The sequence below is a fragment of the Amphiura filiformis genome, chromosome 19 (assembly GCF_039555335.1).
Source record: "Amphiura filiformis chromosome 19, Afil_fr2py, whole genome shotgun sequence".
NCBI lineage: Eukaryota > Metazoa > Echinodermata > Ophiuroidea > Amphilepidida > Amphiuridae > Amphiura > Amphiura filiformis.
In genome coordinates this window covers 39,492,724-39,512,817 of record NC_092646.1, presented here as the reverse complement: position 1 = coordinate 39,512,817, position 20,094 = coordinate 39,492,724, and the positions used below count along the sequence as shown (strand labels likewise).

The 20,094-nt window shown below is 38.6% G+C and overlaps 1 protein-coding gene across 1 annotated transcript; it reads right to left on the bottom strand.

The window, feature by feature from the left end:
- Positions 1-609: 609 nt before the first annotated feature.
- Positions 610-19,867, bottom strand: LOC140141282 (uncharacterized). Its single transcript, XM_072163096.1, has 8 exons — positions 19,484-19,867; positions 18,683-18,752; positions 14,557-14,609; positions 5,996-6,124; positions 4,143-4,339; positions 3,047-3,124; positions 2,379-2,592; positions 610-1,469 (listed from the first exon to the last, which is right to left on the bottom strand). The coding sequence occupies exons 1-8, from the start codon at positions 19,668-19,670 to the stop codon at positions 1,423-1,425; spliced, it is 975 nt and encodes a 324-aa protein (XP_072019197.1). The 5' UTR covers positions 19,671-19,867; the 3' UTR covers positions 610-1,422.
- Positions 19,868-20,094: the final 227 nt, after the last annotated feature.

Sequence of the window (20,094 nt, the reverse complement as noted above, 5' to 3'; positions counted from 1 at the left end):
CTGAATTTTTTTAATTCATTTTTTTACACGATTAAATTGTACTTTATTAAACCAATATAGCCTGCAAAAATCAAGACTCTAGGTGCTGTAGTTTTGTCAAAATCCGAGATTTTGAATAAAACGCCGGATTCAGCGCTTTATTATTACGATGGAATTATTAGTCGAACGCATACACGATGTTCATAACACACAGTACGTGACGGCGTGCGGGACGGTGATATACACAACAAAAGGTCGTACTATAACATGACCGAAGGAGTGGTACGTATTGGCGACATGTGCGCTGGTAGTAAATTCCAATTGTCTTTGCTTTGCCGTTGTTGTTCGGCTCAAAAATAAAAGGGGATATATCTGACAGTAAAAGCTAACATTTTATGGCAAAGAAATGCTAATCTATTTTGTTTGAAAATGTTATAATATGGCTTTAAGTTGGTCGTATATTTAAAAAGTTACACGAGTAAATAATGTAGAAAAAGTGGCTACACTGGCTTTACAGGACAAATAGCCACAGAGATTTTTTAGCAGATTTGGAAGGGCTGTCTGCTCAAGTACGACCAAAGAGAAAATAATTCTGGGTGCACAAGCAAAATTAGTTGTTTGACATCAAAGTTCAAAATTCTGCAGTAGATGTTTTAATCGAAATTCATAAAAGTATTTTTCGTATTTTCCAATTAACTTTTGCCAGGGAATGTTTACAGTATCCACAGGGGGATGAGACTGCATAGAGTTAAATGTTAGGACCTAGGTCACAATTTGAGAAGAGATGAGGTCAGACCAACGGCCATTTGCGGAAGTAAAAAGTCACGTCTATGACATGTACCATAGTCTGCCTATTAGGAAGATGATTAATATCCTGCATATTTAATGCCTTATCAGTTACTTGGTATAACTGATTTACTATAGAATAGTTCTTATACGGTGTTTTAATATTTTAATATACATGTATTGATAAATTGTGGAGCAAATATTTATTAAATATCTTCCCGGGTAAGACCGATGTGCCTATTAAGTATGCCGGGAAAGAAATTGACCTATGTCAATTTAGACCGTAGAGATGAGGTCCGACTTGTGTGAATCGTGACCTTTTTCAGTCGCAATTCCCGGAGATCTAAGTTCCCTGGTATCCAGCACTATATGATTATACAATTGTGTGAGCAAGAGGAATTCTAAGATTATTAAAGTGATGCGGCATCTGCCCCCGATGCCCTTTCTTCACAAAATCCTGAGCACGCCAATGTATTGGCTGTGTTTATTCGTCATTCCTTTTAGCATAAGTCACTTGAAAAGAAATACTTTTACAATTCAATACACCAAATTGATTGAAGCACCAGGTAATACACCAGCTGGTAAGCATTAACACAATGAAAACGTTCGATGGAATAATAGCTTGCCAAATTCCGTATATCAAAGTACATTAATTATTTAATATCCAATGCATATTTCCTCTGGATCTCTTCCGGGCATATGACCTGTAGAATGAGAATAAAATATTTTGCGAACTGTTAAACAACTGGCACTTGAACATGTTGTCTACTTTGAAGTGTTATTGCTAGTATCAAAACAGGAAAAATGCAGCGGCAAGATTTTGTCAATCCAAGGAAAAAAAAGGTGTTTGCCGTAGCGGTCTAGCTGCGGGTAGGGCAATCTCCCATTACACAGGTAATTATGGCCTAGACCCTCTCCATATGCAGTTTTGTGAAATGTGAAACTATTACGTCTTTACGAATAGAAACTGTAGAACAAAAACATCCGATATTGTGACATAAAAAACAGTGAACTTTTTTTGGCTTGTCAGCTTAGAGGACCAAGTTGGGCCCGCCCCACAATATGGATTTGACGTTCCCTCTCCCCTCACACACCACCACCCACAAATATTCAGCTACGCCACTAATTTGTCATAACCAAAAAAGCAAGTCATAAATGAAGGTAGTAAAAACTCATTAAATAGAAAAGGAAGAGGAGGGCGCGGCGATGATAAAGTAGTCCTACTTTATTGTTGCCAATGTTACGGCGACAAAGGCCTTTTCGACATTCTTGGATAAACACTAGGTAAGCCAAATAATGAAAAGTACAATAATGGTAGACCAAAATTAGTGTATAATCACGAATAACTAAATACAACTTGCATTACAAGGAGTATAATAAAATATACACTAGCATTTAAATAAAAAAACATAACACACAAGCAAATCCGGAAAATATAATAAAATCCAGAAGGCGCGTGCATTGGAATAAATTTTAATATACAATTAGTTAATTAATTTTCTTTTATTGTTTTTTGTTTTTTGTTTTTTTAATTTGGTATTGTCACCGTAATGTTGTCAATAATAAAGTAGGAATATTTGCAACACCACAATATCCTCAAAAATATACAATACCATGTTTGTCTTTTACATCCTGGCATATCTCTCGATATTCTGATGTTTGCATAAGTCGTTCCAGTGCAGGATCCCACCATTCCAATAGAGGATTATCCATTCGCATCATAAGAGCGCCACCTGAATAGCCCAAGGAGCAGTCCATTACCGGGTCTTCTACTCTAGTTAAGCCAGGCGGTAGAGCGGATGAGCCATACGAAATACACACATCCACCTAGCACAATTAAAATGAACGTTGAACATAAGGATAGTTTTGAATATTGGTAACTTTTTGGGTTCGTTTGTCCCGATTATTTTTTTGGCATTGGTAACAACTTTGCAAGTAGTGCATCTAGGACGCTCACATTGAAAAGTACCAGGCTCATCAGTTGAAGAGGAGCGAGGATGGGAACTCCGCACTAAGTGTTTGGAAATGTTACGGTCTCTTTTGTAAGCGGTAACACAGGCGTGTTGGTGAAAATGCCTTTGGTGGAAGGGTCAGAAATGAGATTTAAAGTTCTTGAAGATGATTCTGCGAATAGGATGGATAGAGGGATGAAACGGAAGAACAAGTGGAATGCGTTCGGAGCTGTCGCGGTTGGTAATCTTGAGGGCACTGGATCGGTCGACGTGCTATATAGGCCTATATATACACTGGAGGGGTTCAGAACAGCATTGAGATAACCTACCTCACCAGAAAGAACAGCGTTTAGCATGTCAGTATACGTATTGTAGTGTTGCATTTGCGAGACCGGCAGTGTAGATCCCTGAAAAGAAGCCCGGAATCGTAAGTTAGCAAACCCGTACCGAGGCACCGCAATGAAAGTAAGAAAGAGGCATAATACATTTACAAAACGAAGCGCGGACAATTTTGATTTAAAGAAGTAGGGCGTAAGACAAAGCAAAGCGACTCAATTGCAAGATTGCTACATTAGTACTGGATATTTGACACAAACGCCCGGCAACTCGATCAATAACATCAAAGAGGGCATATCCTAAGACCTAAAACATGGTAAAGAGATATTTTTCATTTATTGGTGGTTATATTAATTAAGGATTCACTACTTGCATAATTCTAAATGGCTTCAAATTGTGTGATAAAGTAACTAGAAATCAATGGAAATTAGAGGTTGTTATTCAAATGGAAAAATACGGGAATTTGGGTGAAATGTTGAGTGCACAAGTAAGAGTTTTTGAGTGACAATGCAAGTGTTGGTTCAATGTGGGTCCTTAGGCGACAGCGATGTTGAAATAAATAGGGATCTTAACCACACAATATACCCGTCACCCCCGTGCTTCCTGGCTTGAACTTTCTGTTCAAGATGAGCCAAACCTCTATAGGGACCTTCTTGATCGCTGAACAATAGGCCCTGCCAAGTTGTGACTTTCAGCGATCAAGAAGATCCCTCAGAATATTGCGACTCATCAAAATGTAAGTCCAGTAGATCTGATCTCAAGTTCATAGTTGTTATTACCTCGATGAATGATAATCTTCATAATCGTATTCTAACATATAAATGTTGTTAAATTATTGACGAAATATTTTACAATCACATTTTGACAACATATTAAAATGTTGGTGTGGTGTTTTTACACAAAATGATTTATAACCTTAATAATTATCCCGACATTTAACGTTTAAAAAATAGACCAGTTTAAAACGTTTTAAAAACGTTTTATGTTTGCTGGGTCAGGACTACGTATAACAGCGCACTCACGTTTGTTAGATGTAAGGGAAATAAGTACAAATAAATGCAACATAATTTATTAGGCCGTGAAGCATACCTTTATAGAAGTTTGACGAGCTAAACAGAATTCATCATTGATAAATCCATCTACAAAACCAAACTTCATATTAGTTACATCCGTAGGATTGAATCCACGTGGGTTTCCAGTCTTGATTGCAAAATAGAAGTCTGTAGCTTTAATCCATGACTTGCTGAATTTGAAAGTCCGAACCCTGGTGTGACCTGGGATCCAACCTATAAATTATACGTTCCAACATAAGAGGGTCCATAGCAACGACAGCAAAAACCATAATAAACAGACGAACAAAACGTAAACATTATTTGTCACTTTACCATAAATCTTTACTTTAATAGCAGACTACGGAAAAGAGGGGGATATTTCTTTAAGGTCACTTTATCCATATTCATACAAGGTATGGTTTTTTAATGGATATGTATAGGACGAAGTGTAAACGTGTAAACTGATATGTGTAGCCGTATTTGTTTGACCCATATGACCAAGTTATAGCCTCACACGTACGTCATTGCGTTCAGTCACAATGGTCCATTATGTAAAAAAGAGGCCGTTTTAAACAGTGTTAAAAGTGACATTTGAATCCATAGGAGTCAACTCACTCAGAACTCTAGTCAACCGATGGCTGTAGTTGTACAAGGCTCACTCAGTCATTTAATGAGGCAATACAAAAGATCGAATTTGGTGTTGAAATGAGCAATATTTTGAGTCGCACCTTTTCAATGTAAAATTATAAAATGTCATTAAAAACTATAATGCTTGATACTTTTGTTCAAATCCTGGTGTTAAACTTAGGCGTGAAATTCAGTCAATTAGTGTGAGAATTTCGATTTTGATAAACTTCAACTTGGCCCGCGAGCTTTTGTTTTGATCAACCTCAAGTATTATAGTTCACTAATGAAGGAGTTTTCCCAACTTTCAAACGCACATCACCGTGAGCTATAGTTTTGTCAGAATTTCGGTTTTGATTTGCACCACTTTTCAATTCCGACTACCAATTTTGTCAAAATCAACTCGCGAATGTACCCATGGATGGATGATTTTGCAAGCCACAATAGAAATATCGATTATTTCTGCTGGTTATATTAGAAATGAAGTACTGGTTGGACATTTTGGCAGTCGCAAGTGAAAAAGGGTGAAATCAAAACGGATATTCAGACTAAACTATAATATATAGTCCTAAACGATATGCCTTACAGAGGTGGGGAATATCTTTCTTTAGCGAACTATGTTAGTTTGAAATGCTAACAAATGAATTCCGAAAAAAGCTCGGGAGCTAAGTTAAGGCCTATAAAAATCAAAAATCTTAATCTAAAAATGCCTAATTTTAACACCTGGATTTTAAAAAATGTATCCAAGCACTATGTTTTTAACTGACATTTCTGAAGGAGAAAAATATTGCTTTATATTTGACCGAGAAAATTAATTTCATAGCAAAAAAGTGTATCTCTAAATTGTGCTGATTTCAACATGTATCGATCGACTTTTAACGCGACTATGCATAACAAAAGGTGCTGGTGAGTAACGTTCTGAGTGAACTCTCAAACAATACAGTAGGCCAAGCCTGTTTATGTATTTGTTAAAGAAAACCTGACTGCTATGGACTCAGGTGCAACTTTTAAAACGGCCTCTTTTGTTACACAATTAACCATTGTGACTGAACGCAATGATATGTGACGCTATAAATTAGTCCACATGGGTAAAACAAATAGGGATATGCGTATCTTTTTACATTTTTACATTTTGTAAAATATTTTTAACTTATTTAAAAAGTATTAACGGGGAACTTATAAGTTGTGGATCCTATACCCGGGATCCTATAGCATACAATGCAAGCAAAGTTAATGTAATACATAATGATTTTAAAGATTAATTACCTGCGCATGCGTCATACCATTCACTCATTAGACCTACACCTCCCTGTGGTACTTGGCCTTTTTCTGATTCCCAACAGTGTTGCCAGACATCATACACCAAACGGCAGTCCTTATTTGCCAATCGACAAACTGCATAATGCAAAAGACATAACGATTTGAATTGATACACGCAGGAAAGATGTATGCTGAATGGATGTACATTACGTTCTTATTTTGAGTCGGTCGCAACACATATACTTTGGTTCACCTCAAGTTTGGTAGTGACGTCAATGCTTCTTCGCGGTTGCGCTGCAAGCGTGCCAACAAAACGCTCATGTACGCGTGCGTGCACACTTAGGGCGTTTAACTTTACGCGCGCGATTCGATACTGCGGCACGGGAAAAACGCACATACGTCACTACCAAACTTGAGATGAACCAAATATAGTGGCGTACGTGAAAGACAAATAAACGTTCCCAGAAAAAAGTGTTTGAAGGATATGTTACTAATAACCCATTAGATACTCCTCGACAGTTATCACTCAGTGACCAGATTCCATTCGAAATTGAAGTTTTATGTTTGGTCTGCCCTTCCAATGTTGAAAATCTTCATAAACCAATGTAAACTGTATCTTCTATAAGGATATAGCTAGCTCTAAACTCATATGTCAATATGTGAAACGGAAAATTTGGAAAATCACTCTACGCCGCCATCTGTTGCAAAAAACGACATGGAAAATATTATGATTGTAAGAGCAAATCGATTGTTTGTCTGAAACCGTATAGTGTAAGTGCATTAAAATACCTTTAAGGAAGGTTGTTCAAACTTTTAATCTCTCGTTTTTTAAACTCCAATAATGGCGAGCATCATTTTTTTCGCATGCTGCGCGGTGTAACTGACTCTAACAATGATCACGAAATGTGTTAGATTATCTACTCAAGTTGGCATCTAAAAGATGTAGACGTGAATCCAGAATACCGATATGCAAGGCTGCTTTAATATCCTATTAAGAACATTTCGTTTTAATTGGAATATTCAAGCTGTGTGTACAACCTGCATTGACGGGGTTAGTAATAGGTGGGGTACCAAGTAAACTGTCGGATACGTGCCGAATGACCTTGAGGCCTACGAAGTATAGGCCCTAACGCCGAAGTCTTTGAACATGGCAAAAGGTTCCAAGTCAGCTAAAACATTCTAAATCTGAGGTCATCATCACCACTGACTTGAAACTTTTGCCATATTCAAGGACTTATGTCTAAAATTCATTAGCGCACTTAACCCCCCCCCCCCCCAGCAAAATGTCCTGCTCGCTTTGCTTGCATAAACATACAGCCTAAAAAACGCCCTCTTTGGTAATTAGAAAATACCATGATGGCATGATGCTTACATCATCAACGTCAAGGGTGTAGTCTTAGCACTCTGAAAATGCCGCTTGTTCTGTTAAAAATGTTTAGTTAACAAGACAGACTTCAGTACATTGAAGAATGCAATAGACATCTCAACAACGCCACACATTACAAACAACTTGAACACGACCCTACTACTGACTTTGACAAAACCACTTGTAAAGCTCTTGACAAGGCCTATCAAGTAGGCCTTATTGGCAATGAGTTAAAAAGTGCTCTGAAACCAAATAATCCAAAGCCAGGTACGTTTTACACTCTGCCAAAAATACACAAACAATGCGAGAACATTCCACCTGGTCGTCCTATTGTTGGTGCTAACGGTACTGTCACTGAAAGAGTTTCTCTTTTTATAGACCACCGCCTTAAACCTCATGTTTCTACTCTTGATTCCTATGTCCAAGATGATATGGACTTTCTTCGCAAAATTGAGGCCATTAACGAAGATGGTCCCCTTCCTCCTGATCTTAGCCACTTTGGATGTTTCTTCTCTCTATACCAATATTCCCACCGAGGAAGGCATCAATTCCTGTCGCTCATTCTTAGAACCAGATTTTCCTCCTGAACAGCTTGACTCTTTTTGTGAACTCATGGAAATTGTTCTCACGGATAACAACTTTACTTTCAATGGTACGCACTACAATCAAATATTTGGGACCTTGATGGGCACGAAGCTAGCCCCTTCTATGGCTTGCCTCTTCATGGGTCTCTTGGAGAAACGACTTCTGGCATCTGCTTCTTTTAAGCCGCTCTTATGGATCAGGTACATCGATGACATATTTCTCATATGGACTCATGGTCAAGACGAACTCCAGCGCTTCATCGAACTTTGCAACTCATTTCATCGCACAATCAAATTCACTTCGGAATCTTCCACAGACAAAATTCCCTTTCTCGATGTTCTTGTTTCTTTCAAGGATGGCAAACTTCACACTGATCTATACTCGAAGCCCACTGATACCCATCAGTTTCTTCACTGGACCTCATGTCATCCTAAACACACAAAGTCAAGTCTTCCATACAGCCTGGCCTTCCGTCTTAACAGGATCTGCTCTTCTCCTGAGACCCTTACCACTAGAACTGCAGAACTTAAGGACTTCTTGAATTGACAGACAAGTTAGCAGAGCCCTTACTATACCCAGATCTGAAGCTCTGAAGACAAGAGGCTCTGACTCTGACTCCAGTCCTGAACGGGAACCTCTTGTGGTTACCTTCCACCCGTCTCTACCTATTATCTCAAATCCTGAACAAACACTTACCTATCCTTCACTCTTCCAGCAGATGTAAGAAGGCTATACCCAATGTTCCCATGGTGGCCTACAGAAGAAGTGCCAACATAAAAGATATGGTTGTACGTTCTACTCTCCCGCCTGTACAACCTCCTCCCAGAGGCTCATATACTTGTGGCCAATGCAGATCATGTAAACACACAAGCGTTGATCATCATGATCATATTGAGCATTTACTATTGGATCTACATGTATTGTTCATGCTTGATGTGTCAATTCACATTTGGCTTTCTTACTGTAGGCCTACGTTTCCATCATTCGGTAGAACTTGTATCACTATCTATTTTGGTATATTTCATGCCAATTAGTAACGGTATTTTACTGTGCTTTGGTTTTGTGATTTTTTGTTTTACCACTTTCATCCGCAGGCCTATCTACATGCTCTGAAGTTAATTTTAATCATGCGTGGACAATTTGCATTTTTACTTTTTCTCTGTTTTTCTATTCCCCGCCCACTCTTTTTATGTATGCATACTACACTTTAATATTTGAGAACTTCCTCGCTTTGTTTTTTTTTTTTCAGCATTTTTTAACTAAGACAAACATTTTTATTTTTTATTATTTATTTTTATTTTAAATTCTTTTAAATTTATTATTTATTATTTTTAATTTAAAAAAAAATTAACACATGTATTTTGTAGGCTTACAATAATTGGGTTGTAATATGCATATGACTCTTCTCTCTTTTAAGTGTGAGTGACATTGGTCCACTTATCTCTCTCTATTCATTCTCTTCCTCTTCTATTGACTGCGACCCTCTAGACATTTACATCCTGTCAATTAGGACAATACCCTATTGTCCTGTGGTGTTGCTTATTTTATTTATTTATTTATTTATTTATTCGAACATACGCTTTTACATCAGCGGCACACGCCTACCCGACGGTGCGTTCATACAAAACATAGAATAAGCAAAATTGACATGAATACACAAAAATATACATAAGAAAAAACCCTTACTTTAACCCTATCAAACATTGAATACACCGCTTAAAACGCCCACCATTCTCATATTACCCGCGCTTTAATATTATACCCCCTACAGCTCACATTACTCAAGTAACTACCCATATTCACGCGCACATACATCCCCTTCCCCACCCCACCCCAAACGCATACCATACACCCCCCCCCACATGATGTAGGTTAAATATTTGAAACATAAAAAGTAGAATTAATGATTTCAAGACAGAGCACCACACAAAATAGTTAGGCCTACTACAAAGCCCAAATGTACAAAAGGGAGCTGACAAGAATGAAGAGGGCGTACAGGTCGCTGTCATCTTTGTCACGGTGACCAGACAGGCCCTGACGGTGACAGGCACGCACCAGTATGTCTCTGCATGCCTTCTGGTAGTTTCTATAATGTAGCGCTCTGTTTTCCATCATATATAATTTAAACAGTCGTATGACAGTCAGAGTAACAAGATGGCTTTTCTTGTACTTATGGCTAACACCAATTGAATTATAATGTTTACAAAGATAACAAAATATATAATATTCACGATTTATATATGTTTACATAATTATATTGCTTTCCTGTTTCTAACTGTAGTGAACCGTCTTTCATAAAGGTAAGACGTGCTTATTTGGCTCTGAGCTTTGTTTGCTACTGAGTTATATTTGAACTTGCCTTCAGTTTTTGACTTGAATACTACAGTATGTAGTTTTCGTTGTAAACTTCGTCTACCATCCCTGTGGTTTTGGATTTTTTTCTAGTGCAGACGTAACAGTGCATGTACACCATTCTGGTTTACATACTGCATTAGTTTTTATCTTGTCTTTGTCTTTGTTCCCAACACCAAGTTGGTATACCTGGCTCGAATCTTTCTAACAACAGAAGGCTAAAATCACAGTTGTGCCACTTTTACTAGGGAAGGGGGCTATACATGTACATCAATGATGCTGATGTTGATGTGTCTTCGGGGCTCGTGCATCAACATCAGCGCGCGTGCATTATTTTGTCTAATACTTTTTTCTCCCAACAAGTAATACGCGTTCATTAACCTATAAGTGTGCAATAATGTCTTTTAACATGCCTTGAGTGACAGTATTTACCATGATTAATCATTAACATAACATGTATTACATTTTACAGCAGAATGTGAAATATTTATTTATCTTTAAATCTGTTTTAAGTGAAAAAAAAGAGAATCATTATACCTGTATCACGAAGGAACTCTTGATAAACTTGATGCTATCACTGATTTAGCACATCCCTCTTCCCTAGCAAAAGTGGCACAATTGTGATTTTACCCTCTCATTGTTAACTAAACATATCTTGAGATTAAGCAAATTTAACAGAACAAACGGCTTTTGAGAGCTACGACTACGCCCTTGACGTTGATGTAAGCATCATATCATAACGGTATTTTCTAATTGCCAAAGAGGGCGCTTTTCACTTGCACATTTTTTTTGTATATTGAGACCATTTACAATTGGCAAAATTAAATTGGGAATGATATTAGGCATGTGTAAAGGGTGTGCGGGTATTTGTTGGCAGGTCGAGAGGACGGGGTGCAAGCAGTGTTAGAGATGCCGTTTGGAGATTTTACCCCGGGGCTCATGATAGCTAACAAAACATGATAGCGTCAAAGACGTGACTCAAGTTAAGTCACGTCAACTTGAGTCACGTCTTTGACGATCTGATAGCTGAAAAATCAACTGGCAACTCGGTTGCTAAGCAGCAAAAATCATCTGCTGTACACAGATCGTCACTGCAACAATAGCATCGATAAAGGAAACTGTGAGTTTCCGAAACGTCTGCAAGTAAGTGGAAATTTTTGGACTAGTTGTATGAAATTACAAATACCAGTTTACCATGAACAGTCCTGGTGAACATCTTCAAGAATTTACGTGATGATTATGGTAAAACACAGTGAAACATCTTCGTGACTTAGAGAACTGTGAAAAGAAAATTGCCCGTCACCGGAACCATCTTGTCTACACTCTCAGATGCCGCGATTTAAACCTCACGCCTCCTAGCCTCAAAAAGTGTCCGATCAACACCAAGAAAGCCAGGGATATTATAAATCAAGCACATCGTGGACTTTTCCCGGAACGAGTAAGAGTTATTAATAATAAATTGGATTGTTTAAAGAATAACAAATCATCTCTCGAACGTGAACTAAAATCGGTAATACCGCGGACTCCCCTCTGGAAAGTGAAATCTCGTCCCATCTTGCGAGAGTTCGCGAGAACACGTTTGTGAAAACGAAAAGTCGTCAAGTGTGGAAGCTGCAGAATTTGGCAGACAAGAATCAAAACAAAGGTCATTTGCACAGAAAACCGATCGCTGAATCGGAACCAGATCTCACCGGTACACAGTTGAAAAAATGGGAAATGAATTTGTCAAAATACAAGCTCAATGACACTCAGACCAAGGTGCTTGCGAAAGGTTTGAATTATGCCGTGTCTCCCGTGGATGTGTGCCCTGACGAATTTGTGCTCGCTACTGAATTAGCATGTAGGAACTTACCGTATCCTGAAGCCGTTCAACTGAGATCAAAAGTTGCCAGTACTCTTAGGTCATCGAAACCTCCGAAGTCTAATGTGAGTAGCCATGAAAGAAAAGCTATTAATGTTCTCAAAAAAGAAGACAGTATTGTCATCTTACCTGCGGATAAGGGGAAGGCTACGGTAGTCCTGGATAAACAGGAATACAATGAGAAGGCTGAAATCTTGTTAAGCGATAAGAAAACGTACGAAGAGTTACCGTCTGACCCCACGCAAAAATACAAGAGGAAACTGGTGGCTATCTTGACTAGGTTGACCAATGAGGAGAAAATCAGTAAGACAAAGTATAAACAGTTGTGTCCGACAGCGGAGAATGTCCCTAGACTTTACTGTACACCGAAGATACACAAACCTAACGCGCCGCTTAGACCCATAGTTGATTACACCTCCGCCATAGGATATGAAACTTCCAGGTGGCTCGCTGACATCCTGGCCCCCATGGTAGGAAATTCCACTCACCATGTGTTAGCTGAGGAGTTAGTGGATGTAGTGATAGAGGAAGGGGATATATTAAACTCCCATGATGCGGTTTCCTTGTTTACGTGCACGCCCATCAATAAAGTTCTGGACATTGCTACAGAAGGAGGGTTGGTTGAAAGAGTATAATAAATCTCACGGCTTCAACTTAACAACAGAAGATGTAGTGGAATTGCTTGATTTCATCCTCTCTACCACTTATTTTACGTTCCGTGGGAAGATTTACAGGCAGCTTTTCGGCGCAGCGATGAGCAGCCCCGTTTCACCTTTGGCCGTTAATATTTTCATGGAACACCTGGAAGACATTGCTATCGCCACTGCTCCATTGGAATGTAAACATAAGCTATGGAAGAGATATGTGGATGATATCTTAGAAATTGTTTGCAAGGATGAAGTTAATAATCTCACCGACCACCTGAATCAAGCTGACGACACTGACTCCATTAAATTCACCTTTGAGAAGGAAGCGGATGGTAAGATCCCATTTTTGGACACATTGATTGTTCGCCGTGATGATGGGTTAGTTAATTTAATGGTATATCGGAAGGCACACACCGACCAATACTTGAACTTTAGGTCACACCACCCTCTGCACAAGAAACTTGGCGTCGTGCGTACCCTCCTTGACAGAAAGAACAAAATAGTCACGGAAGAGCAAGACAATGTAGAGGAGGGGCTCTCCAAAATTGTGGTTATCCAGAATGGAGCATTGTAAAAGTGAAAGACCAGATGGCTAAGCCTAAACCCAAGAAAGACAGACCAAAGAAAGACGATTCCACCAAGTCTAAAGGCTTAGTTGTTATACCGTACGTGGAGGGTGTTTCAGAGCGCATCTCGAGAGTTTTTAAATCTTACAATATCTCAACCGCCATGAAACCCAATTGTACGCTGCGGAACCTCCTGGTTCATCCCAAGGACAAGCGAGATCCCCATCATTCCTCGGACGTGATATATTCAATCCCATGTAAAAATTGTGACGTGTCATACATTGGGGAGACAGGAAGAAAGTTTGGTAAACGTTTGGATGAGCATATAACTGAGGCTGAAAAAATTGGTGACAATATAAAAACAAGAGCCACCAGAAAGGCATCCCAATCGGTAGTTCATAAATCAGCCATCACCGACCACGTAGTAGACAACAACCACGTCATCAATTGGGAGGAGGCTAGAATCGTAGGCAAAGAGAGCGATAGATATAAGAGATGGATCAAGGAGCAGCAATCACCATCAGAAAGCGGGGAAAACCATGAACCGAGACGAGGGGCAATACAACTTGAGTCACGTCTTTGACGATCTGATAGCTGACAAATCAACTGGCAACTCGGTTGCTAAGCAGCAAAAATCATCTGCTGTACACAGATCGTCACTGCAACAATAGCATCGATAAAGGAAACTGTGAGTTTCCGAAACGTCTGCAAGTAAGTGGAAATTTTTGGACTAGTTGTATGAAATTACAAATACCAGGAACAAGACCTGTTTCTTGAAGAAAGTGTGTGAAAAGCAGAAGCCCCGTTCCACACTATTCCACTTCCTCTTTGGAAATAATCACCTGTGTAAGTATTTTGTACGCATTCTCACAGATTTATTTTGCTGGGTGCCAATTATGTAGTCCAGGAAGCTGTTTCGTGTCAGTGCATTTTGCTGTGGTGTCAGTTGGACAATTTGTGGTTACTGACATGTGTTTAGAGTAGAGTATTGAAGTAATCCTGTGTGTAATTTTTGTTCATTTTTATGGACATGATTTTAAGATATGACCTTGTGAAAAATGATATGTTTCTTTTTGAGACCAATAGCAATATTGTTTGTTTTGTATTTTGGTAATTCAAATAAATATTTAATAATATTATTATTATTATATCATTACGAATTCAACTAATAAAATTAAGAAAACACATACCAGCGTTTATTAAGTCGACCATAAATCCCTTAAACTGGCCAGATGTCTGATCTCTGCAAATTAGAAAATACATTGTAGAAGTCTATCTTTATCGACTGATTATCCAGTACCAAGAATGATCTGGTTAATTATTGTTATTGCTAATCTTACATTGGTCTATTGTATTATTGTGCTGTTTGAATACCCACGTTTCTCATTCAATTTTTTTGTTCAACAAAAGTTCAATGTTTACATAATTATGTGGCCGTACACGGCGAATGAGCCGTAAATTCCTCCCCCGGTCAATTTTGTTTTATTTCGTGTTTAGAAAATATACATAATAAGCTTTAAAATGGTATAGTATTTGACTTCAAACTATACTTTATGGTTTGTTGAACTTTGCTGAAGTTTGCTCCTTCAACAAAATGGTAGCTTTTTTCGTTTCTACATGTGTCTCTTTTTCCACATTGCTGGCAATAAATACCAAGCAGTCATAATTGGCGGTCATTTCAAATCATCCCCAAGTCAACGAGGCTCAAGATAGTTCCCTCATTGTTAATTGTTGGTTATACATACCTATACAAAATACAATGCCTGGTAACCCATCACTTGAACAGGATTTAGCCAAAGCAAACAAAGACCAGAGCTATTAAAAATTATATAGCCATCTAAGGTAAAAGCTTATTATCCTCTTCAACAATAGGATTATTGATTGGTATTTGATTATAAAAATGAGATAGATGTCGCGCCAGCTAGAGGATCCGATGAATACGACCTTCATGCACATTTTACACTGTAACTCAGAATACAATTTAGGGAATTTACGGCTCATTCGTGCTGTACGGTCCATTATGTGAAGGCCACATTATGTCAGCTGTAGCATGTACCCACAAAATGAAAGTTTCAAACTCGATGCTGCACCCATTTTTATATCGAGATCTAGTGTTGAACTGGTAAATATTCATGATCTCCAGTTTTTGCAAACGATAGTTAAACGATGTGGCATACATAAGCAAACAATGAATGTCTGTTTAAAACAGATTTTAAGAGAGCATTATATTTGTCCTAGTCTGTGTTACAGACTACGAAACTGATTACTAACCGCGAGCAATCAACATGTGTAGGAGTATAGCATGGGCCGGTTGCCGCTTCGTTGGCAAGGACCGTGAGTCGTCTTTGACAAAGACTAATTTGTCCGGACCCATTGTTTTAGAACACCCTGTCAAATAACAAATCTATCCACTGAGATATGTATTGATAACACACACTACTATATGGGATAAATTCCAAAGTAAAAGTTCCATACTCAACTTCTCCCTCTATTATTCAGTGATACTGGAGCAATATCACTCAATGATTGCACACGGTAGTGTGAGTGTGATCTTACAATATTTGGTAATCATCGTTAAGTAAGAAGATACAGTAAGCCAAATAATTAACCCAGATAGCAATACAACATTGGCCCAACGTTGGCCCAATGTAAGTTCAAACATTGGACCAACATTGGCTTGCAACATTGGGCCAATGTCTTTTTTGCCATCATGCCTAGGTTGCCTCAATGTCCATATGCCAACAAAAGTCCAACATTGGTCCAATGTTAAATCCAAACATTGGACCAACATTGGCTTGCAACATTGGGCCAATGTCTAGATGCCAACCAAGGCAAATAAGCCCATTGCAAAACAATGAAAATTACCTGGCTATCTGTTTTACAACGAATCAAAATTGCCTAGCTTAAATTCATACAAGTCACTTACCTTACTTTTACCTACCTGATTTTGAACAGAGGACCTTCTGCATGGGAGTCTGATGCCTTACCAATTAAGCTAACAGGGATGTACACATTTGATGAAGTGTTTTAAGTTAATATAAGCAATATTTTGATGACTAAATTGGCCAAAGTGCATCGTTTTATGAATATTGATCAAATTTACTGTAAATATTGATAACATTTACTATAAATGTTGAATTTTGTTTTGAATATTTTGCAGTGCCAACTGTTGATTCATGTATGGCATACCAACATTCACTTAATGATGCAATGCCAACTATCGAAACAGGAATTTCATTCCAACATTGGGCCAATGATGCAATGCCTACTATCGAAACAGGAATGGAAATGCAACATTGGCCCAGTGTTGCAATGTCAACTATCGAGAACAGGAATGGCATTCCAACATTGGCCCAATGTTGTACTGCAAACTATCAAAACAGGAATGACATTCCAATATTGGGCCAATGTTGCAATACAAACTATGGAAACAGAAATGGCATTCCAACATCGGCCCAATGATATCAACTATCGAAACAGGAATGACATTACAACATGGACCCAATGTTTCAATGCCAACTATCGAAACAGGAAATGGCATACCAACATTGGACCAAAGTTGCAATGCCAACTATCGAAACAGGAATTGCATTTCAACATTGGGGCAATGATGCAATGCCTACTATCGAAACAGGAATGGAATTGCAACATTGGCCCAATGTTGCAATGTCAACTATCGAGAACATACAGGAATGACATTCTAACATTGGCCCAATGTTGCACTGCAAACTATCAAAACAGGAATAGCATTCCAACATTGGCCCAATGTTGTACAATGCCAACTATCGAAACAGGAATGGTATTCCAACATTGGCTCAATGATGCAATGCCAACTATCAAAACAGGAATGACATTCCAATATTAAGCCAATGTTGCAATACAAACTATCGAAACAGGAATGGCATTCCAACATTGGCCCCAATGTTGCAATGCCAACTATTGAAACAGGAATGATATGCCAACATTGGCCCAATGTTGAAATGCCAACTATCGAAACAGGAATGGCATTCTAACATTGGCCCAAATGTTGCATTGCCAACTATCGAAACAGGAATGGCATTCCAATATTGGGTCAATGTTGCAATGCCAACTATATTGACTCATGAATGGCATATCAATAATGGCCCAATGTTGCAATGCCAACTGTTGATACAATATTGGCATTTCAACATTAGGCCAATAATGGAATCCCAAAGGCTGCTGAAAAGATGGCAACAAAAACACCTTGGGCCAATGTTGGAATGCCAACTGTCAGTCAAAGGAGTGGCAAACCAATATGGGGCCAATGTTGGCGTGCCAACCGCGATGTTTCCAACGTTTGGCCAATGTTGTATTGTTATCTGGGAAGGTACCTGGTATGTTCACCCCTATTTCTATCCTAATCAAAGGCAGATATGTCAAAATTAAAACATGCACCCGATACCTGTTATTTTAGACCTCATTTGTTGAAATTTGTTGAGAATTAAAGAACGTTGCACATTTGTGCTCTAGTCAGGGATCTATATAAACATGATAAAGGGATGGGCGACTGAAAAGGTCACGAGGTCACAAGTGGTATATCATAGTTATGGCCTGAATTGAAATAGGTCAGTATATTTCCCGGCGTGCTTAGTAGGCACATCCGTTTCACCATAGACACTGGAAGATATTTAATAAACATTTGGTCACATTCTATCAATATGATAAAACATTAATACCGTAAACATTGATATAAGAACTATTCTATTGTAAATCGGTTATACCAAGTAACTGATGAGGCATAATGGCAGGGATATTAATCACATTCCTGAATAGCCAGACCGTGGTACCGGTCACCAGCGAGGCTTTTACTTCTGCAAATGGCGGTTGGCGGTATATCATCTCTTCTTAACTGTGACCTGGGTCACAACATTTAACCCAGTACAGTGTCATCCTCCTGTCTAATCAATCATGGAAGCACGATGCTAGTTTTAACGTGCTCATCAATGGAAGCACGGCGCTAGTTATCTTTATTCGAGAACCTTGTGTACACATCAATAGGACATGCAATGGAGCAAATTGCAACTTTTTAATTAGCATCTTCCTTGGGTTTTTGGATCGTCGTGTCTTTATTCCTTGACTTTATGACATATCTGTCTTTCTTTAGGATATACAGGGGTGAACATAACTGGCACATTATTGTGCTTAATATATAACAGCAGTGGGGCAGAACCATTACTCCCATTTGGGAAAGAAATTTGATGTGATTGATGACGAATATATTATTCCTTGACACAACATCTTCACGCTGAGTAAAAAAAAACGCACTTTGTTTCAATGTATGTAGTATTTTCTTACGTGTAAAGGGTATTAGATGTTCCATGTCCTATTGCAATATTCCATATTCTGTCATTCTTCGCATTGGAACCTGCAGAATGAAAAGAAAACAATTTTTATCCTACGTAATATTACGCAATGAATTAATCCATTTGGTAAGTGTGTTACACTAATACAAGCGCAGTTAGCGTTAAGATTCATGTTTGGTGTATGTTGTTCCGAATTATGCGTTTATAAATAATATTCATAACCTCATTAATATACGCGAAACCTGTGATCCAATCAAAAGAAATTGATTGCCTGACCGCGCACTAATTGCGAGGTCATTAGTAACTCACAATGACTCCTGACGCGCTACAATGACTTCTGCCCGCGCGTGCGTAAGCTAAGCGTTATTGCAACGCACGCGCCTACGCGATGCCGCCGCGTTTCTGTGATTGGTAGCTCTTGTTATCGGCGCAAATATTAAATTCGCCTGGTCGATATTTTGTAGGGTAGGTTACAACAATAATTAAAACTGGTTAATATATTTTAACAACGCTTTATGGCATAAAATAACATAAAATGCTATTTTGATTTGATCAAATTATTAAATACGACGGTAATGAATGACAATAATAACTTTGCACCATCTATTTTGAGTTCATTATGTGAAATTGTCGGGTTTTGTTTTGGGCCTCGGTATTTTTCCTCGGGAGCTACCGCTCCCTCGGAAAAATACCTCAGCCCAAAACAAAACCCTCCGATTTCACACAATGACCTCAAAATAGATGGTGCGCAGTTATTATTGTCTAAATAATAGTCCACAGAAAACAAACACACCTTCTTGTCCAGTAATGGTAACCAAAGATGTACCCCCATTCTGCGTGAAGCTTATTAACGCCACAACCAAAGCAACTGACGACAATAGTACTCCAACAACCACCAACATTAGAAGGAGCTTATTTACACCAGCATCGCGCTTCTGTGCGAGAATTCTACCACTATCACTCGAATCTAGAGATTCCATATTTAGTTTGTAGAGAGACTAGTTGTAGAAATAATATACTGTTTACGGCTTTGCATAATATTATACCTACATTGTACGTATTATGTCTGAGATAGGCCTATAGTTATTCGTGGACGCTTGTGAGTTTCAGCATAACTGCAAAAGATATTATAACTAGGCCCTACTGGTATCGTAATTGACCAGTCAAGTCCCGGGGATCAAGTCATGTGCTTCTCTGAATGTGGTATAGTAATCGAGTTGTTGATACATACTTGCATTAATGCATGAATTGGTGGTTTTGCCAAATAATATATAAAGCCAAAAATCTCAAAAAAAAACCTGTCGACCTGCCACAAATTGCCATTCGCCCTCTTTTTGCCCTAGGGGAGATAACTATTGTAAGGCTTTAAACCACAGAAGCCTGCGGAAAGTACAGCACCATTGT

Excerpts from the sequence above, each read along its gene's own strand:
- LOC140141282 (XM_072163096.1), bottom strand. The coding sequence starts at position 19,670 with ATGGAATCTCTAGATTCGAGTGATAGTGGTAGAATTCTCGCACAGAAG. Across the intron at positions 4,340-5,995 it reads ATGGTATGACGCATGCGCAG|GTTGGATCCCAGGTCACACC; the intron begins GTAATTAATCTT and ends TATAATTTATAG. Across the intron at positions 1,470-2,378 it reads GGATGTAAAAGACAAACATG|GTCATATGCCCGGAAGAGAT; the intron begins GTATTGTATATT and ends CTCATTCTACAG.